This window comes from Augochlora pura, chromosome 10, assembly GCF_028453695.1.
Source record: "Augochlora pura isolate Apur16 chromosome 10, APUR_v2.2.1, whole genome shotgun sequence".
In the NCBI taxonomy this organism is placed as follows: Eukaryota; Metazoa; Arthropoda; class Insecta; order Hymenoptera; family Halictidae; genus Augochlora; species Augochlora pura.
Window position 1 is genome coordinate 7,600,116 of NC_135781.1, and position 17,751 is coordinate 7,617,866.

Consider the following 17,751-nt stretch of genomic DNA (forward strand, 5'->3'; position numbering starts at 1 on the left):
CGATAAAACACGTTACGTTTTCCGCCGTTTCGACGGAGCCGACGCTCTGCGCCGTCAACCCCCTTTGTGCGGCGGGCCGACGCGTGCGCCGCCGGCACCCACCGACGCCGGAGATCAACGTTGCCACCGACGTCACACTCGGCCGCGGACGTTTCATGAAACTTACCCTTCGACGCCGGGATCCCACTCTCGCTGCGAGATCTTCCCGAGACTGAATGTGTCCCGATCGATCCAGGAAACCATACTGACTACCCACTGCCTGCCCGTTTTTTTCGAAACCCGGTTCAACCCCGCCGGCAGCACGGTCTTTTTTTGCCAACGTGGCCGGCTCTCGACGACTTGCGACGTCTGCCACGGTTTCACGTTGTTTCGGGACCGCGAGGAGACCCAAGAGATTTTCGGAATGTTATTTGGATCCTTAAGTTATTTCACGAGTGGTAGTTTAGACGATTTAGATCATTTTATAAAGAGACTGGAAAAGGGAGAGATTGTGAGACAGTGGGGTTTTCGAAATGTACCCTTATCAGGTTAAGAAGCTGCAGTGAATTCATTATTGTTCGAGGTAACTGAAATGATTTATGGTAATGAAAATTGTAAATGTTCTATTTAGCAAACGGGCAAATGATTGGATCTTTTTGGAACAGAAATAAAGGTTTGGTCGAGGGTTTTAGGAAAGTGTGGATTCGAAAGTACAGCCTTAGTACTATTTGCAGAATTGGCAAGATTTTTAATGGGTTGGGAAATGAAAAATGTTAAGACAATTTGGCGCGGTTGTTAAAACGTCTTCCAATGTAACGCATTTCCAATTTTAGGTAATGTTTTTAATTTCAATAAACTTTTTATATATACGTAGAATATACTGATGATATCCTTCGTGTGTAACTCACGACACCATAAGGACCAGTGACGTTGCCGTGACGTCGTGTGATTTTAAGCAAAAATCAATTTTTTGTTATTTTTCACGGAATTACAATTATAGTTACAATTATAGTTTCATAAAACTATAGTATAAATTACAATTATAATTTCATTATGCATGCTGAATATTTTATTTTAAGAATTCTTAATGGAGACATTCTTTTTCCGCTAATGATTGTAATATATTTGAAGTGGTACGTCGATAATTTAAAATTCTTGTCATAAATATATAATAAATCCGTAATATAATAATCACGTATTAGTAAAATGCTTTTAATTTCTTCGCGTCTTCCTTATGTAAGAAGAAACCTTTCCGCGAAGTTATCTATCTAATTAAAAACTCGTTCATAAGGTGTTCTTAGAATGATGAAAATGATTTCGAAAACCAAGGAGACCCCGACTGGAACCTTGGCCTTGCGGCGTTACTATACGCCTGGGAAAAGTTCTACCTTCCAGGGTAGAACTTTCCCTCGGCTAAGTGCGTCCCGTATGCGGCTGAGCTTGAACGTGGTTGATCAAATTGACGATTACCACAACCTCGACTCGCTCGTGAAGGACAACGTGGACGTTAACTACTACGCAAATTACTTGACCAGATGCGAAACTACGGCGTTATTAGTGAACCAACCTTCGACAGTCATGCGCGGGAATAAGTTGTGCTGTGTGAATGTAGTCGCGACTTGTGACTTCCGATTGTATATCTTTTTTTTAAATTGAGATGACAGAATACGATATTCTTATACAAACATCGATTATCAAGTATAGTTTGTTTCAGAAAATTTTAAACTCTGCGTGTGCAAACTACTTATTTCTCTTATTTTTACGGTGATTACTAGAGGGTAGGAGTTTTATGTAAATAAATTTTCTATCCGATTTGCAGCAAACAGGAATTTTAAATAAGAGTTGCAAAAAAATGGTCTCGTATTCGAGTACTACGCAAGTAAAACTATTTAAGTCATCGAAGTTAGTGAAAAAAAGGGTGATCGATTCGCACAAATTAGGAATAATGCTGCCATGATGCCTTTCTACTGAAGAGAATGTTGCTTATCGACCAAATATTGACGCCTGGAACTTTAGTGAACACGTTGGCGGCAGTAACGCTAACAAGCACTTTAGGATCATTACCCAAAGAGCAATAATCGGCTCTAAGTGAGGTCCACTTTGTACTTTTGCAAAAGCAGATTGTTCTTATCATACTTTGAAATTTTGTTATCTAAGCGAAGAAGAAAAGTTGTACAGTCAAATGGAAAATATAGATACAACGAGTGAGGAAACTGTACATTTAAAAAATGAAGAATCCATGATATATTTTTACGATAAAGGTATACGAACACCGATACGAAATAGTTTTCTTAATGTTTTCGATATACCAGACGAATCTATCGAACCCGTAATTCTTGATACATCGTTACCTTACGTAAGTAAATAACCATAACCTGGTATTTTATCGTTTATACGAACGACAACTAAATCAAGAACGTAAAACAACATTTGTTATCCAGCGCTTAATTTTCGACGAATTTGAATTTGAAACCGCAAGATGAATAAGAGCCGGCTAACGTGTCTGATTAAATAGGCAGGTTCTACTTCTTGTAAATAGTATACCAGCTGCCCCACCTAGCTTGAAAAGTTTGAATATATCACTTATTATCAACAATAGAAATAGATATCACAAGAAAATACTGTTCAACATTTTTGAGATTTTAAAATGATTGAAATATTAAATGAGGTTATACATTTTAATTTCGCCATTTTATTGTGACTACATTGAGTACGAAAATAATTAAAAAATTAGTAGGACAAGAAAATGAGTCATGAATATATATATTTCAGTATCATATAATCAAAAAAATGTATTATTTCTAGATTCCTATTTACACGCATTTAAGAACTTATAATTTAAAACCCATCGAGAGGCCCAAAACTCCACCCATGCTGACTATGTTACGATCAAAAGCACTGTAAGTATTATTTGAATATGTTAATAATGTGAAAGTAAATTTTTTGCGGAGTTTGTAAAAGATTATAACAATTTTTATTATATTCTGCAACAGTGAACGTAAGGATAATGAATTATGCTCACTTGAAGTGCCACCCGCAGCAGAACAAGCCAGTAGAAAGGGAAGTTTCAGTACACTGATGTCAAAGGAAGATGGGAAAAGTTCAAAAATGGAATAAAAAAACTCGGTGAAATACTAGCATAAAATAAAAAATTTTATATCGTTCCTATATGTGTCTTTAATAATTTGAATGTAATTTCGAAAATTTACCCCTTTCTAATAGAAGATTTTTTAAAACATTTAAAACGCTTTGAGAAACGTACTAATGTTTCAATTTTAAATAATAAGATTATTTTCTTAGATGAAATCTATACAACAAATATACGTAATTATGACAAATTAAGATTTATAACTTGCATTATGTCTTAATGTCTATGGTTTATGCGTATGACATAGTCAAAGTTTGTATTAAAGTTTTGCATTTTGAAATTAAGTTTAACCTTCTTAATACTTATATTTCGTTATTTCATAATCTTAACACTACCATCATATTTGACAACAGTTTTATTTTGTTATAAAATAAAAATATAATCATTCGAAAAGCAATGAATAAGTGGAAAATACTTAAATACAGTCATCTCATAATCCAAGTGCTTTTTCGTTCTCCCAATTCAAGACCCTTTTAACCCCGCCATACTAGTGCTCATTCACCTTCGCGCAGTTATGTTAAAAAGAGGACGGGAGATGATTGAGAGAGACAGAATGAAAGCAGCGGGCTCTATGTATTAGTGTCCACACGGGCAAGAAACTTTGGTCGTCTCACTCATCTATGTTGCGTCTCACTCGTTTCGCGCATCTGTTTGCTTGGTGCTCCATCTGGAATATTCGGCGCGATATTTGACTTGTACTTTTCGTCACCGGTATACCACTCACCACGAATACAAATATGAATACTGTATTTATCTAACGTGATCAATATAAAGGCCAAAGATTCAAACAAAAGTTCATTTAGTGAAAGTAATAGTGAGAATTGTATTGACAATTTTGTTAATCTTACTAATGCAAATAAACATAATGATAGTGATATCGGGAGCTATGATAGTACACAGTTTCAGCAACCTTTTGGATGGCTTTTGGATTTCTTTAAAAATAGTATTTATATATTAAATTTTGCATTTCGAGCAAATAATTGTCTCAGAAAAATATATGAAGATACTATTTACTGGCAACCTTCTTTCATTCTTTCACGCTAACATTCTCGGTAATGAAATAATTAGCTGGACTTGTTGAAATATTGCTAACAAACACATACACTTGATGCATGGCAAATTCGATGGCAAATGTGATCGATAATTCTATGATTCGAAAAGTACAAGTTGAATATCGCGTCGCGTGTTTCAGATGAAGCGCTAGGTGTACGGATGCGCAAAAAGAATGAGACCGCAAGCATGGTAAAGTGAAACAAGCTACATACATTGTTTGTCGGTGTGACTAGTTTCGCGTGTGTTTTACTGATGTTGTGCTATCTTGTACATTCGCTATTTTCTCTCTTTGTCGTTGACTATGAGGATAGCACTATTCAGCTGTAAATCGCCAGCCAATCAGAGCACAGCAATTAGTTCCACTCTCTCAATTTAAGAGTCTCATTGCCCCCAAATATAATTCTTGAATTGACAGACATTATTATAATTATTAATAAAGGATTACGAATAATTTTTAAATTATTCTTACACTACTCTTGGTAGTTTAGACTCTGTGGTTTCATGGTACGAGTAATGTATGTATGGAAATACTTATGTATATATACACATGTATATGTATGTCGTGCTATGACCGTGATGAAATGTATGGTGTAGCAAGAGCAAGTAGGAGATTCTTACGCATAGGTTATATTTAAAGTATTTATCTATCAAATCAATGTCGATTTTCTACAGTTAATTACAACAATATTCGTCGCTGCAATAGACACAGTTACAGTATGCAACAATGAAAAAACTCAACGAATTATTCACAGTTTACTTCTTATTACAATATTTGTACGGTGTTTGTACGACGCACTTGCTCATAAATGTAAAAAATCAGGTACGTATTTGTTAATTTTTCTTAATGTTATACTATCAAAAATTGTGTCTTTTCATATGAAATTAGACGTAGGTTAAGTTAACATAGTCCAATGTTAAGATAACTTTTTTTAACCTTAAAGTCAGGAAACTTTGTAAATTTTGATTTTACAGGGTGGTGATATACTATTAGAGACTATTTCATCGAATGTGACAGAAGATGTAATCACGTTAGAATTTCAATGCTCGGATGGTACTTTGGTGACACAGCTTATTGACTTCAAAAATGTAATTAATTGAAAACTAAATGTTAAATTGTTATATATTATATCAATTATATACTAATCACTAAAATCTCCCCACAGGAAGTACAAATTATAAAAGCCTTGGTCCTGGGTGAAGAGGAGCGTGGACAAAACCAATATCAAGTTTTGTGCTTTGTAAATCACTTCTTCAAAGTGGATTTTATATCATCTGATGCTATGTCTAAATTAAGACAGAAAAATCCTGGAACTGTTCGCATAGCAGAAGAGGATAAAGGCCATGTGAATTATACCATGGACCTATTTTTGGATGTATCCGAATCTAAAGATATTTCTAAACACATTGCCACTCTTTGCGGAGAAGCAGCAGGATCTGCTTATACCAGGAACGAAGACATAAAACAATGGATTCAGAGACCTGGTAAGTACATTTAACAATTACAAATAATAATAATAATCTATATGTATATATAACAGAAAATAATTTGTTTACAATGTTTTGATTAATTATAAATAAAGTAGCATTTCTTATCCATTAGGATCATCAGAGCTTCCACTCATGGCAGCTGTTTACAATGTTAGCACAAGTTCTTTAACGCCACAAGGTACAAATGATTCAAAGCCATTATTTGTAACAAGATGTGCAGATACATCAAATATTTGGGCACCTTGTACTTGTTCATTAGAATTATGTATAGGGTGGTACCCATGTGGTTTGAAATTTTGTAAAGGAAAAAGTGATGGTAAAAAAGCTGCCACCCCATATAAATGTGGCATAAAAACTTGTAAAAAGTGTTTTATATTCTCATATTATTCTAAAATGAAGCAAAATTGTTTATGGGATGAATGACATATAAGAACACTGTAGGTGTGTAAGGTTCAATTTACAGAATATCGATAAGATTATTTCGGATATGGAAAGGTTTCATTTAAGTTTATCTATCACACAACGTGTTTCACGAATATTTTTTTGTTCCGAACTTTTTAAAGCCGAATTTACTAAATACTGATCGTTTTTAAATTTCTATCTTAGTTAGATACAAATACCGAATTTATTTGATTAATTATGCGAACTTCGCAATGCTCACGTAACGAACTAATATCCACATGGTATATCGTAAAATTTAAAAGCAACTTTCATTAAATTTTTAGTCGTATTGTCACATCTATAGATTTTACTGAATGGATACATTTGTAACAGCAATATTCGTAATCTTATAAAATAATAATCAATGCACTCTAGGGGAAGATGGTATATAAGAAATACAAACAAATAGTTAAAAATATTAATTTCATTTTAAAGTATTTCACTTAGCATTTTCATCTCGACACATTCCCAAGTTGTTCGTTTAGTAAACTTATGAGATATATAAGTATTCCTAAGATTGCTCACTATATGCACAATGTGCAATAAGAATAGCAACAAAAAAAGTGCATCGCATCAAATGATTTTAATGAAACCGGGTCGCTAATCATAGGGCGAGATCAATTTTATTATGTAGCTACTTTACAGATATACATATATGGTTGTTTAGTCAGATTTTAAGTATTCCCGGACTTTGTCGCAAAGATGAGTTTTTATAGATATCGTGCGGTCGTTCAAATCATTCCACGAATTTGAAAACGGCTGCCTTTCCTTCACATTTACAACTGTTGGTTGTAAACGGCGACCAACAGTGAGAACAATGTGGGTTACAAATAATCCATTCAGGGTATTGTAAATTAGTTATTTATGTGTGAAGCTACAATGCATTATACGCGTCTGTACAGAATTTTATACATAATTTGTAATGCTGCCATTTATCGGTATAAGATAGATTCAATTGTATATGGTGCAAGATTCACATTGTAATATATGTATAGTTGAACGCGAAAGTATTTGAATTTTAATAGAAATACATAGGTGCCATTGAAGACATTAGAATTACATTAGCAAAATATTTAATTGTAAATTCTCTTCCAGTTGTTTTTACATTGTTTAATTAATGATGTGTTTTTATTTAGTTCTTGGAAATTGTTTCTTTTTGTGTAAAACAACTTATCATATCAACTGTTTCAATAATGAAATTTTATGCAAGCTTCGCTAATGTAATTCTAACTCATTGTAGGTTCGGGAATGTACTGAAGTATTCCATTCATTACATATACCTCAGTAAACAAAAAACGTTATCATTCAAATACTTTCATGCTTGGTTGGATATTTAAATTCAGGAAGCACTCACCTAAATTAGATTTGTACAAAAGTATATTAGGTCTCTTTTAAAAAAATTGAATTGTATAGTCTGTATTATAAGAATTCGAATATCATTCGGGCGAATGATATCATCAGTTTAAGAGACTACGAGTGACAGATACCTCTCGTGCATTCCCTTATGGGAATTTTGATGCCCGTTGGGGCTAGCTCGATAGGATTTACACTCATTGTGCTGACGCTAATCTCTTTATTCCAGCATCCTCGAATGCTCTTTAAGATAGTCAGGTTTCCCTCGATATTTCCTGATCGCTCAATATCGGGTTTCCCTCTGGGGTTGTCGCTTAGAGAATCGCACTACCATTAGGCGAGATTTTTTACGTGGCCTGGCGCACGTTCGAAGGACAAGGACAAAAAATACACATTCGATAGCGAACAGCTATTAATAAGACTGCAATATCTGTCCAATTTAACAATAAATTTAGAATATGTATTTCAGACAAGACACAGTCTTCGCGCTTCCTTATTAACGCAAATTGTATCTGAAGAAATTTTTAATGTAAAGGAAAGGGTTGCATGTACTTACTCTTTTGATCGAGTACCTACAGAATTTGTACTATTTCAATGCAAACGGTGGTGTTGCAAAGTCGGCGATAGAAAGCTCAGGTTCTTCCTAGCAGCTGCATCTGTTAGAAAAATAAAAGTTGCACATCGTTTGTTGTGAATGGACTGCGGATTTCATGCATTTATGGTATAAATTAAAAACAGAAACATTAGAATTTAGATATCCCAATATTAATTTAAATTCCTATATGCCGCATAAAAATTCGTAGTCCAATCATGAATTTTAATTACACAAATATAAAAATGGGGGTGAACGCACACTGCAGAATTTTATGTCATTGCGACAAGATTATTGTAGATACAGTTTATACTTGTGCACATGCATAAGCTGTTTCTACAAAAATCTTATCGCGACAAAAAGAGGCAGTGTATTCTCATCTGAAGTCATTATGACTGCTCGATGGAGTAATTTGTACAAGTTACGTTCGCGGAACAGTAACGTACGTTTGTGTAAGTTTGTACATGTATATACACATACGCGAACAAGTTATAATAGCCAGCGAACAAACTGTAGATTAATCGCAAGGTCGAGACACTGTCGTTAGTACGTCGATAAATTATGTGTTATTAATATGCATGTTTAAAAGGTAAGCGGAAACATACGCGAATTTATGAGGGTATAGTTACTAATTTTACCATGGTCCAAAAATGGAAGAAATATTATAAAACAATTGTTCCTGCTCGAAGGACTTACTCATTCATTGTTAATCGTTTCTAAAGGAAAGAAAGGGAAAAGCAAACGTACTGATTTACCACGATAAACAATTTATAACTTGTTGCAAGGGATTTCATTTTCTTTTCGGATGACGAATGTGATTGTACAATAAGGGAGAAAAGGGGTGCGTTGTAGCATCTAAATGTTTTTCTATCGATAACACACCGAATAAGAAATTCGATATGACACACCGAGTATGATTTCAACTTTACACATGACATTGTAATTTATACACATATTTTTTATATATATATTTAATAAAAAGAATGAATAAATAATTGGGGCGTTAACCGTGTTTATCATATACCTTCTTAAACATCCGTACCCTTAAATAACAAATTTAAAGCACGAATCACTGTTTCTCACACAATCGAAAACGGTTCGCTACGGGTATCTAAAACTTACGAACCTAAACGCAGCGGCGGTGACCAGGCAAGCGTCGCTCTCTGTGCCACCGTTTCTTAGGACAGGTGGAACCGTGGCCGCATACTCGTAATTGTAGCAAATGAATTCGTAGATTTGACATCGATTACTGCGATAATACACCAGGCTTTCGACACTTGACCGGTCACCGCTGTATACATACAGTAACGCTTCAAAGAACTAGAACAAATATTCGGAATGCTTCGAGAGTGTCTTTTTATTATATAATGCAATCTTTCCTTGTATTCCGTTATTACTTTATGTTCATGAAGCTTTGATATACGAACTTGGTGAAGATGAGATCGCATGTCCTCTGTAACAAAAGCTCGCTGGATGAGTGCGGATGAAAATTACGGAAAAAAACTAGTCAACGAAGTGAACCGTTTGAAGCGTTACTGCGTAAGAAAGCTAAATCGAGATTCAATCAGACTGGTCGAGGAATGCATGGGACTACATGAGTTGCTAATTGCTTCTATTAAGTACGATACAACAGTTAAAAAGTAATTTAGTACTTTCCCAGCGTTCGCAACGTTTCTCTAAATTCCGTGTTTCTTATAAAATATTTAGATTGAATGCCGCGCGATAAATGTGTCGTCGTTTATTGCCACGCTACGTATAATCATACGCTACATAAAAAGAATAAAAGACTGAAAAGTAGAAGCTTATGCGAGTAAGAAGTTATCTCCTATTTTTACGCTACGCCCGCGTTGAATTTCAATTCAGTCAGCTGAACAAAAGGAAAGTAAGAGATCGTGCTTATACACATGTGATAGTGAATTCTCGTTCACTGTTTCGAACTTAATTAATGTACGCCTACTAAGAACAAGGTACTTCGATAATATCTTCACTGCTGTAAGTAACAATTTTTCTCGATAAGTACTTTTCGTGTGAGTGCGGCAATGTTTAACTGACAGGAATATGGTGACGCGGATTTTATGACGTCGGGTTCAATTACTTTGCTGTGCACAGACAATTTTGCATTTATCAAAATCATGATGCTTCGCATTTCATTTAAAAGAGAAACAGATCTTCGACTAAACCTCTGCAAGAGGTGTCTTAAGAAAATGACACTTACGTTTCGTCTTTGTTCGAAGTATGAATTGCATTCGTGTTTTGGTCATTGTAAACATTGCAATGGTACAATATGAAAATGAAAATTACAACGCCCGTCAGTTAAACATTAATATATTACAAAAATATACAGTTTCATCTTTTATTTCTTACGTATATTTTCCATGAATATTATAAATAAAATGACTAAATGTCACGATTTAAGGGCTAAACGTGGTTTCCTTTTTTTTTTTGTTGTAATCTTAATGAATATATAAATTAGCATGTTTTAAGTAGCCTGCCGTAGAACCAGCACGTAATACGGTTACATGCGTGAAAAATTCGTACACCGGAGTTCACTACGGAAATTCTTTCAACGATTTATTTGTCGTAGAGAAATATATTGATATGTTCTAAATATACAGTGCCGTGCGGTACCATGCGTGCGTTGGTAGACAAAATGTAGCTCAACAATAACGCTGCCAGTTTCAACAATCCGTTGCCGTAGCGATGATAGTTGCGAGATATGGATATGGATTTTCTATGACTTTAACGCGGAACACTGCCGTCGAACACGTTCAAAAATTGTTTCAGAGTACAAAATTCACTTCACTACTGTCTCAATGTTATTTAAATCATACTCGGCGGAAGAAGCAGTAAGATGAGCAAGGAAAAACGGGCTTGTTTCCTTCATAACTTTATCATTTATGAAGGAAGTGGTCATTTCCATAATTAGACAATTGTATACAACAAAATCTGTTGCAAATATTCGAAAAATATACTGGATAGGAAAGAATATTCCCACAGACGGGTAAAAGAATTTAAAAGGACTATCGCGAGATGTAACCTAGATATTGCTAAATCCACGTTCAAAGCCGTGATCTCTAATTTTAACCCTCGAAGGACTATGCCGTGTCAATCTTAATTTAAACAATAATATTTTATCCAGAAAAATAGCATATTTTATACAATAGACGAAAATAGTAAAATGCTCTTTTCTTTCTAACGTAAAAAATGCATTGATCTATAAAAATTACGTTATAATTTCCATAATACAACGAAGTATTTGAAGAAAAGGTTTTTTCAAGGACATATTATCGATTTTTGAATGATCCTCGAATAAACGTGTAGCCATAAAATGTGTAATATTTAAAAATATTTCATCTGACTGAAGATACTGCTTGAGTGCCGTTCGAAAGAGTCTTTGGTATCTCACTCTGACCCCTCCGCCGAGTATAAATGACTACCATTAACATGTTATAACGATATCAGCACCGGAAGATGGTACGTAGTACAAAAATGTGTATAAGCACCGGATTCCTTGTAAATGTTATGTGTATACCTACGGTTCTTGGTGCTACAGCCATAAGATAAGTCGCCCATAGAAACAAAATGTCTAGGAGAACACTAGCTACTGTAACATGTCTTGCGCACATCGGCAAGTATTACACTGAAGTCGTCGTCCGCCTTCGACACGTGCTCCATGTTCTGAGGTTGCTGTTGTTGCTCCTGCTGCTGCTGCTGCTGTTGTTGTTGTTGTTGCTGTTGTTGTTGCTGCTGCTGCTGATGTTCAGAATACTTTCCGACGTCCATGCTCTGATGGTACTGATCCATGTGGCTGATACCCACGTTCGCACACCGTGTATCTTTGCTTTGATCGTCGACGATGCATTGAGAGTTCGACATGTCCATCTGAGACTGCTGCGGCGCGTAATAGCGCAGATCGCTGGCGTAATTGTGATTGCTGTCGAGCAAATTCTGCGATGACAAGCTGCTGTGAGCCACGCTGGTCGGTTGCGAATATTTGAAATACTTTTCAAGCTGGAGCGTTTGCTGTTGCTCGTCGTCCGCGGACATCCCCGGGTCCATGTGTCCTAAGATAGTGTGCTGCTGGCCTGGGTTGCCGGTCTCTGATTGATAGTCTTGGTGGTGGCTCATTTGATACCGGTGGGTCACACCTGGAGAACGACATCCAAGCGAATCGTAATATTAGCTCTCTGTGTTCCGAATTTGTTATATGGGTATACAAAATTTATGTAATTCGAAAGTAGCAAATATCGATTTTGAGATGTAAATGGATAAATGAGTTTATAGCTAAAAAATAAATTGAGTTCAGTCTGATATGTGAAGCGTAAGTTAAATCTTTGATTAGAAAGGATAAGTAACTGGGCAAAATACTCTTTACGACAATATTGGTGAAGATAAATAATTTTGGTAAATAATTTTCTTGTTAATAAATCGAGACAATCGTATGTGTTTTTACTGAATTTAAAATGACAAGAAAACTATATAAAAAACAGTAAATTATCTAATAACCAGCAAATGTAATGTAATTTGGTTGTCGAAACAATATCAAATATTAATAAAAGAAAAATCATTCTAGCTTCGAAACTACTTACATATTCGGTTGCCAACCAAAAATAATTTCAAACGAAACCATGGCGACATAGAAACGGAGGAATAAGAAGTAATTCGCGTGTCCTTACTGATTGGCAACTGACCAAACGCGGTAATCAATATTTAAGGAAAATATTTATAAAGTATTACCGGAACAGCCTTCGGCAGCACCGCGAAGTCCCATCGATTGTTGCCGATTGGCACACTGGACAGGATTATAGTTGCTCTCGACGCTAGACTGCATGGAATAGTTGGCAGTTTTCGAGGATTGTGTGCTGGTGTAGTGTTGCAACGACTGATCATGCGGGGATGCGACCGGTGGATAAAAAGTGCCCGTCACAGAGCCAACGTTTTCGAATCCGGAGCGCAGTTTATTACACGATACCATCATCCCATTCGCAATGCCAACCGCGGCTATGCTCGACGGTTGTCTCTCGAAATTTAAGTAACTCACCTGGAATATATTAAAAATGTCCGCTCAATTTACGATATATACAATTACAGTAGAATCTCAACTGTCCGGGCTCCGCAAAGTGACATGAATTTTTAGATAATGGAATAAGTTACCTAGTACCAGATTTCATCTTTATTAATTTAATAACGATAATAATTGATTTATGTACTCATATACGAGATGACTGTAGCACTGACGACATAAAAGCAAATCTCACGATTAAAATTATAGAAGAATTAAAAAAATACAGAAGGAATCAGAATAATGGTACTAGCAGAGCAAGAAAAATATAAATATAAATTCAATGATATAGAATATAAGACAAAAATAACAGCAATAGTGAAAACAAGAATGGATTTTTATTGATCCTTTGTCGTGCTTTAATAAGACCAATTCGTAATGTAAAAACCTGTTATTCTGTTGTTTCAAGTTGGAATAAAATTCTGTTCTTTTCTAAGCAACATCTAACCTCTACAACGAATATCGACATACAATGAATATAAATTTTCTTCGTCCTTTAAAAAATTATCATAATCAAAAAACCTCTAGTCACCATAATTGAGACGGAAATGGTACGTCAAGAATTTAACTTCAATTGAATACGAAAATCAATTGAATGCGAAAAATATTTGTATAATTGATAATTCTGACATCATACGATAATCGAGATTCCGCTGCATCGGATGTATTAGTTGTACAAATTAATCCGCGGTTCTTGCAATCGCCAACAAATTTTGCAATAATAAAATACAATGGCAGGCAATTAACTGATCTGCTCCTGTGCACGCAAGATTAAGTAGGAGCTGAACTTACATAGAATGACAATGGAGTAGGATATACCCGCGGTATCAGACTTGGATGGAATGTGACTCTTATTAGTCAGAACGTTAGCCGTGGAACACGCGAATGAACTGTACTTCTGATTCGTAATTAGCGAAGCAGATACAAACAATTCTCTGTTCCCGATCGGATCTATTACTTTATAGGAACCCGTAAATCCAGGGCTTGTCAGCCGGAAACCTCGGATCGAAATGTTACTTACCGATTTCTTATAAGTTAAGGTATCCGTGTAAGCACCAGTGTTCTGACACGACGATATGCTAGTACCACCAGCATGACCTGTGTGCAGCTGATTGTCGGTGTTCATAAAAGTGTACCGTTTCGTTTGCTCGGCCATTTCGCCGTGCTGTTTCGACGTACCCTCCATTAGATCTCGTTCGGGATCCGGGTTCTGGTTAGATGGCAGATGTGTTCCGTCGCCTGATTAAGATTAGAGAAGCGCACGGTAATTACAGTGGTCCGGCTATCATGCATTTCCAATAAAAATTAGCTGATCAAATATTATACAGTTGAGTATCGTATAATATTTCTATTATTTTCAACCCGCGAAATTTATTACAATCGTTACAATGATTTAGGTTCTGATTTTTGCAATTTCTACAGAAAACTTTTCTTTCGCGTAAACGGTCAGCAATTATGGCGCAAGTTGTCATCTATTACTTCCGTTTTTGATTGTGAAATTTATTTGTGAAAATATCACTTATTCTTCGAATTTTACGTAGGATCTGTTTATATGTTCATAATTCTATAGTTAGCTTAACTAGTGATTGTATGTTAATTAACGTAAACTGAAAATCTTACCGTCGGGTTCGGGACTGGCAACCGGTGATATGTCAGGTGAGTGAATGATAGGCGTGTAAGGGCTACCGTACAAGGAATTGTTCTCCGATTTGTACTCCTGAATACCTTGTTGTTGTTGTTGGTGATATAGGGATGAGATCGGGGAATGGCCACCCCATGGGATTTGAGGAATGCCTTGGTAATTGTCCATTTTGGACCTTCAACAAACATTGAATACATTTGATAAAATCATTCTGATACACCTTTACTTCAGACGATCGTCGCGAGACAATCAGGAAAGCAGCGATTTCGTCTATGAAGACGACATATTTAGATAATAATCATTCGTATAATATTTTATCGCTAAAATATCTGTTATACGGACAAACTATTTTTCAGATAAATTTTTGGCTTTCCTTTACAATATCATGATACAGACAAAATTGTGATAGAAAATGTCAACTATGATGTTGAATTAAGAAATTCTGCCTCTTTTTGCTCATTCTTAGGATATGCAAGTTCTAATAATATGCACATTTAATATATGCAACAAAGTAACAAGTAGTCCATTAACGCACTTCATAAAGAGTGTCAAAGATGTTAGAATTAAGATCGCCATATTAAATATCATGTATATATATATATATATACTCAAATGTCAGAAATTTATCGATATTAACAAGAAGTAAGTTACAGGCTTCGAATTGCACATTTTTGGTAACATATTCAAAAGTTATAAAGTTATCAATTGTGGTCAGCGTTTTTGGGAAAAAGTATTACTGTGCAACAGCTAATGAGCCCAGAATTTCATAGTTATAATGAGACTTAAATCAAAATTGTTTTTAAAAGAAACTGCTAAGCGTAAACAGGAGAACGAGATCTGCAAGTGAATAAAGTTTCACCGAATTCGGTGACACTAATGCCACGCACTCTCGCCGTTAGACCTCCAAGACGGTAATCCGCGGCCAGTGCATTAAACTGGTACCGTTTTTCACGCCGACAACAAATTAAGCAGCACCGTCATCGCATTTACAACGTACCCCCGTAGCAGCGTACCTCCTGCAAAATCTGCATCGTATAAAATTAATCTGGATATCACGCTGGCCGTGGCCCGGGAGTACACTTCGCGCACCGCGCGATTAATTCGCCGGTCGTGGCCGGCTGATCTTGAAAAATCGATACGAAGTAAGAGAGAAGATATCGACTTACATGGAATGATGAATCGTGGTACCGGCAGGGTTGGACCTATTGCCCGCGGTGTTGGTTGCGGACGGAGGAGAAGACGGCGCCCCTGGGGTCCGTTTCGCGTGTTTCCTACGTCGTGGCCTGTACTTGTAGTTCGGATGTTCCTGCATGTGTATGACCCTCAACCTCTCAGCTTCCTCGACATACGGCCTTCTGTCCTGTGGGGTCAACCCTCGCCATTTCTTTCCTGAAATATACGCGGCCTGTCCGTTAGCGGTCGAGCGTTCCACGGGTTTTTGCAACGTCGCGACATCAACATCCGAGAGATAGTGGTTGTAACGATTCTACACGTCTACGGTGTCGTTATGCTTACCGGTGTTCCCGAATCGATGGGGTTGCGTGAAAGACAAGAAAAGTTCCGTGAGTTACGAGAGAATGTTGCAATTTCTTAGAGCAACGGATACGAAAGCTTTGCAGCCTGTTTATCCTGTTAGCTGAATCCCGACTGTGTGTTTCAAGCGGCATTGATATTCTTGTTTAAGGCGGTTTTAAGTAATTGCCTAAAGCTTTCGTATCCTTCACTCAAATATGAAAAATAGTTCTTGGAATTGAAAATAGGAAATATTAGAGACTGCGCAACTGGAGGTTTACCCGAAGTTAACGCAAGCTAAGTCTATAGACTACCTATCTTATGATGTCTACAAACTGCGATGTATTAACCACGAATCTAAAATTCGTATTTAATTTTACTTATTTATCTATTTATTTATTTATTGACGATTGTAGAGCCTTTGGTACATCATATCATTTGGTATTATTACAATATCTTTTTACATCGATACAAATACTATTAGGATAGTTCAATCGACCGAAAAAGTACTCTGCTGTCTCTCTTGCAAAAGAGAACCTCTTAAAGATAAATACAGTAAATTTAAACAAACCTTAGATAATATATCAGAGGAAATAATACATCAAATATTCAAAAACCTGCAGCTGTCAGAAGGTGATTATGGTCATAATAAAGCATTTGATTCATCTTTTACCGCTCTGCGATAGAAAAATTGTTCGATTGTTCCATCATCTAAATAGCCGCGTTACGTTTTAATTCCGATAATCGAGATTCCACAGCAGTACACAAAGATATATCGTCACGTTCGGAAGAGTCTACAGAATCGTTCCACGCGAGAATCGGTCTTGCCGCTTTTACGGCTACAGCGAGAGAAAAATTCTTGCGGTTGAAAAGTTGGGAGTGACGAAGGCGAATCGCCTACAGGTTATCGAGACGCGAAAGGAAAGTTAAGATTCGTCGAATAGTGTGTGCAACGGCGGTACTGTTGGCCGATCGAGTACGCTTTAGCCAGGGGTGTATATCGTTAATTCGTCTTATGCGACCGGCCTCTAATTGCCCCTCGGTGCACCGGATAAGATGCGTAAAAATGGTTCGGAGGGGGGGGGGAGGTGGGGGAGCGTAGTAGATACGAATTAGAGGAGGGCTTGGCCGACTCCGGCCGGAGACGACGATGGAATCTGCCTTAGTTGCGTTCAATATGCCAGTATGGTAGGCCAGAATATCATTAAGCAAGGATAAGGGTTAATACGAACGTAAGCTGTTCACGACAAGAACGAAAAACTTGAGCGAGGCGGATGTATATGGTGTGCCCGTACATATCTACACGGGATCGGCGTACATACACAGGGTCCCGTATAGGTACATAGGCGCATGGGGGCGTAGATATGGGTGCGCCCGTGCCTTTAGCCAGCCACAAGGCACGAACCATTATTTCATATTTCATTTTGTATATTTCAACTCTGGAGGAGACGCTAACCCGAAGGACTCCGCCGGAAGGGGAG

General features: G+C 36.6%; 3 protein-coding genes across 4 annotated transcripts in view; 2 read left to right on the forward strand and 1 right to left on the reverse strand.

Moving 5' to 3' along the window:
• The first annotated feature begins 1,626 nt into the window (after nt 1–1,626).
• Nucleotides 1,627–3,167, forward strand: LOC144475735 (uncharacterized). Its single transcript, XM_078191941.1, has 3 exons — nt 1,627–2,335; nt 2,785–2,879; nt 2,973–3,167. The coding sequence occupies exons 1-3, from the start codon at nt 2,162–2,164 to the stop codon at nt 3,094–3,096; spliced, it is 393 nt and encodes a 130-aa protein (XP_078048067.1). The 5' UTR covers nt 1,627–2,161; the 3' UTR covers nt 3,097–3,167.
• Nucleotides 3,168–4,619: 1,452 nt separating this feature from the next.
• Oaf (BRICHOS-like domain-containing protein out at first) lies at nt 4,620–9,050 on the forward strand. Its single transcript, XM_078191939.1, has 4 exons — nt 4,620–5,000; nt 5,153–5,266; nt 5,344–5,662; nt 5,781–9,050. Exons 1-4 carry the CDS (start codon nt 4,905–4,907, stop codon nt 6,089–6,091), a joined length of 840 nt encoding a protein of 279 aa, XP_078048065.1. The 5' UTR covers nt 4,620–4,904; the 3' UTR covers nt 6,092–9,050.
• The window catches only part of LOC144475732 (uncharacterized), a 53,820-nt gene continuing 45,115 nt past the window's right edge, over nt 9,047–17,751 (reverse strand). The window contains exons 5-10 of one of the 2 annotated variants that reach the window (XM_078191934.1): nt 15,925–16,147; nt 14,737–14,933; nt 14,138–14,355; nt 12,792–13,095; nt 12,058–12,202; nt 9,047–11,988 (exon numbers count right to left, since the gene is read on the reverse strand). In XM_078191934.1, the coding sequence (XP_078048060.1) occupies nt 11,652–11,988; nt 12,058–12,202; nt 12,792–13,095; nt 14,138–14,355; nt 14,737–14,933; nt 15,925–16,147 (1,424 nt within the window). In that variant the 3' untranslated portion in view covers nt 9,047–11,651. Of the gene's footprint in view, nt 12,203–12,791; nt 13,096–14,137; nt 14,356–14,736; nt 14,934–15,924; nt 16,148–17,751 lie in introns of both variants that reach the window. The other variant, XM_078191933.1, reaches the window with a different exon arrangement.

What these genes read in the sequence shown, in the direction of transcription:
- LOC144475735 (XM_078191941.1), top strand. Translation starts at nt 2,162, where the DNA reads ATGGAAAATATAGATACAACGAGTGAGGAAACTGTACATTTAAAAAAT. An exon ending in TTGATACATCGTTACCTTAC is followed by an intron (nt 2,336 to 2,784) that starts GTAAGTAAATAA and finishes TATTATTTCTAG; the next exon opens with ATTCCTATTTACACGCATTT. An exon ending in ATGTTACGATCAAAAGCACT is followed by an intron (nt 2,880 to 2,972) that starts GTAAGTATTATT and finishes ATTCTGCAACAG; the next exon opens with TGAACGTAAGGATAATGAAT.
- Oaf (XM_078191939.1), top strand. Translation starts at nt 4,905, where the DNA reads ATGAAAAAACTCAACGAATTATTCACAGTTTACTTCTTATTACAATAT. An exon ending in TCATAAATGTAAAAAATCAG is followed by an intron (nt 5,001 to 5,152) that starts GTACGTATTTGT and finishes TTGATTTTACAG; the next exon opens with GGTGGTGATATACTATTAGA. An exon ending in AGCTTATTGACTTCAAAAAT is followed by an intron (nt 5,267 to 5,343) that starts GTAATTAATTGA and finishes ATCTCCCCACAG; the next exon opens with GAAGTACAAATTATAAAAGC.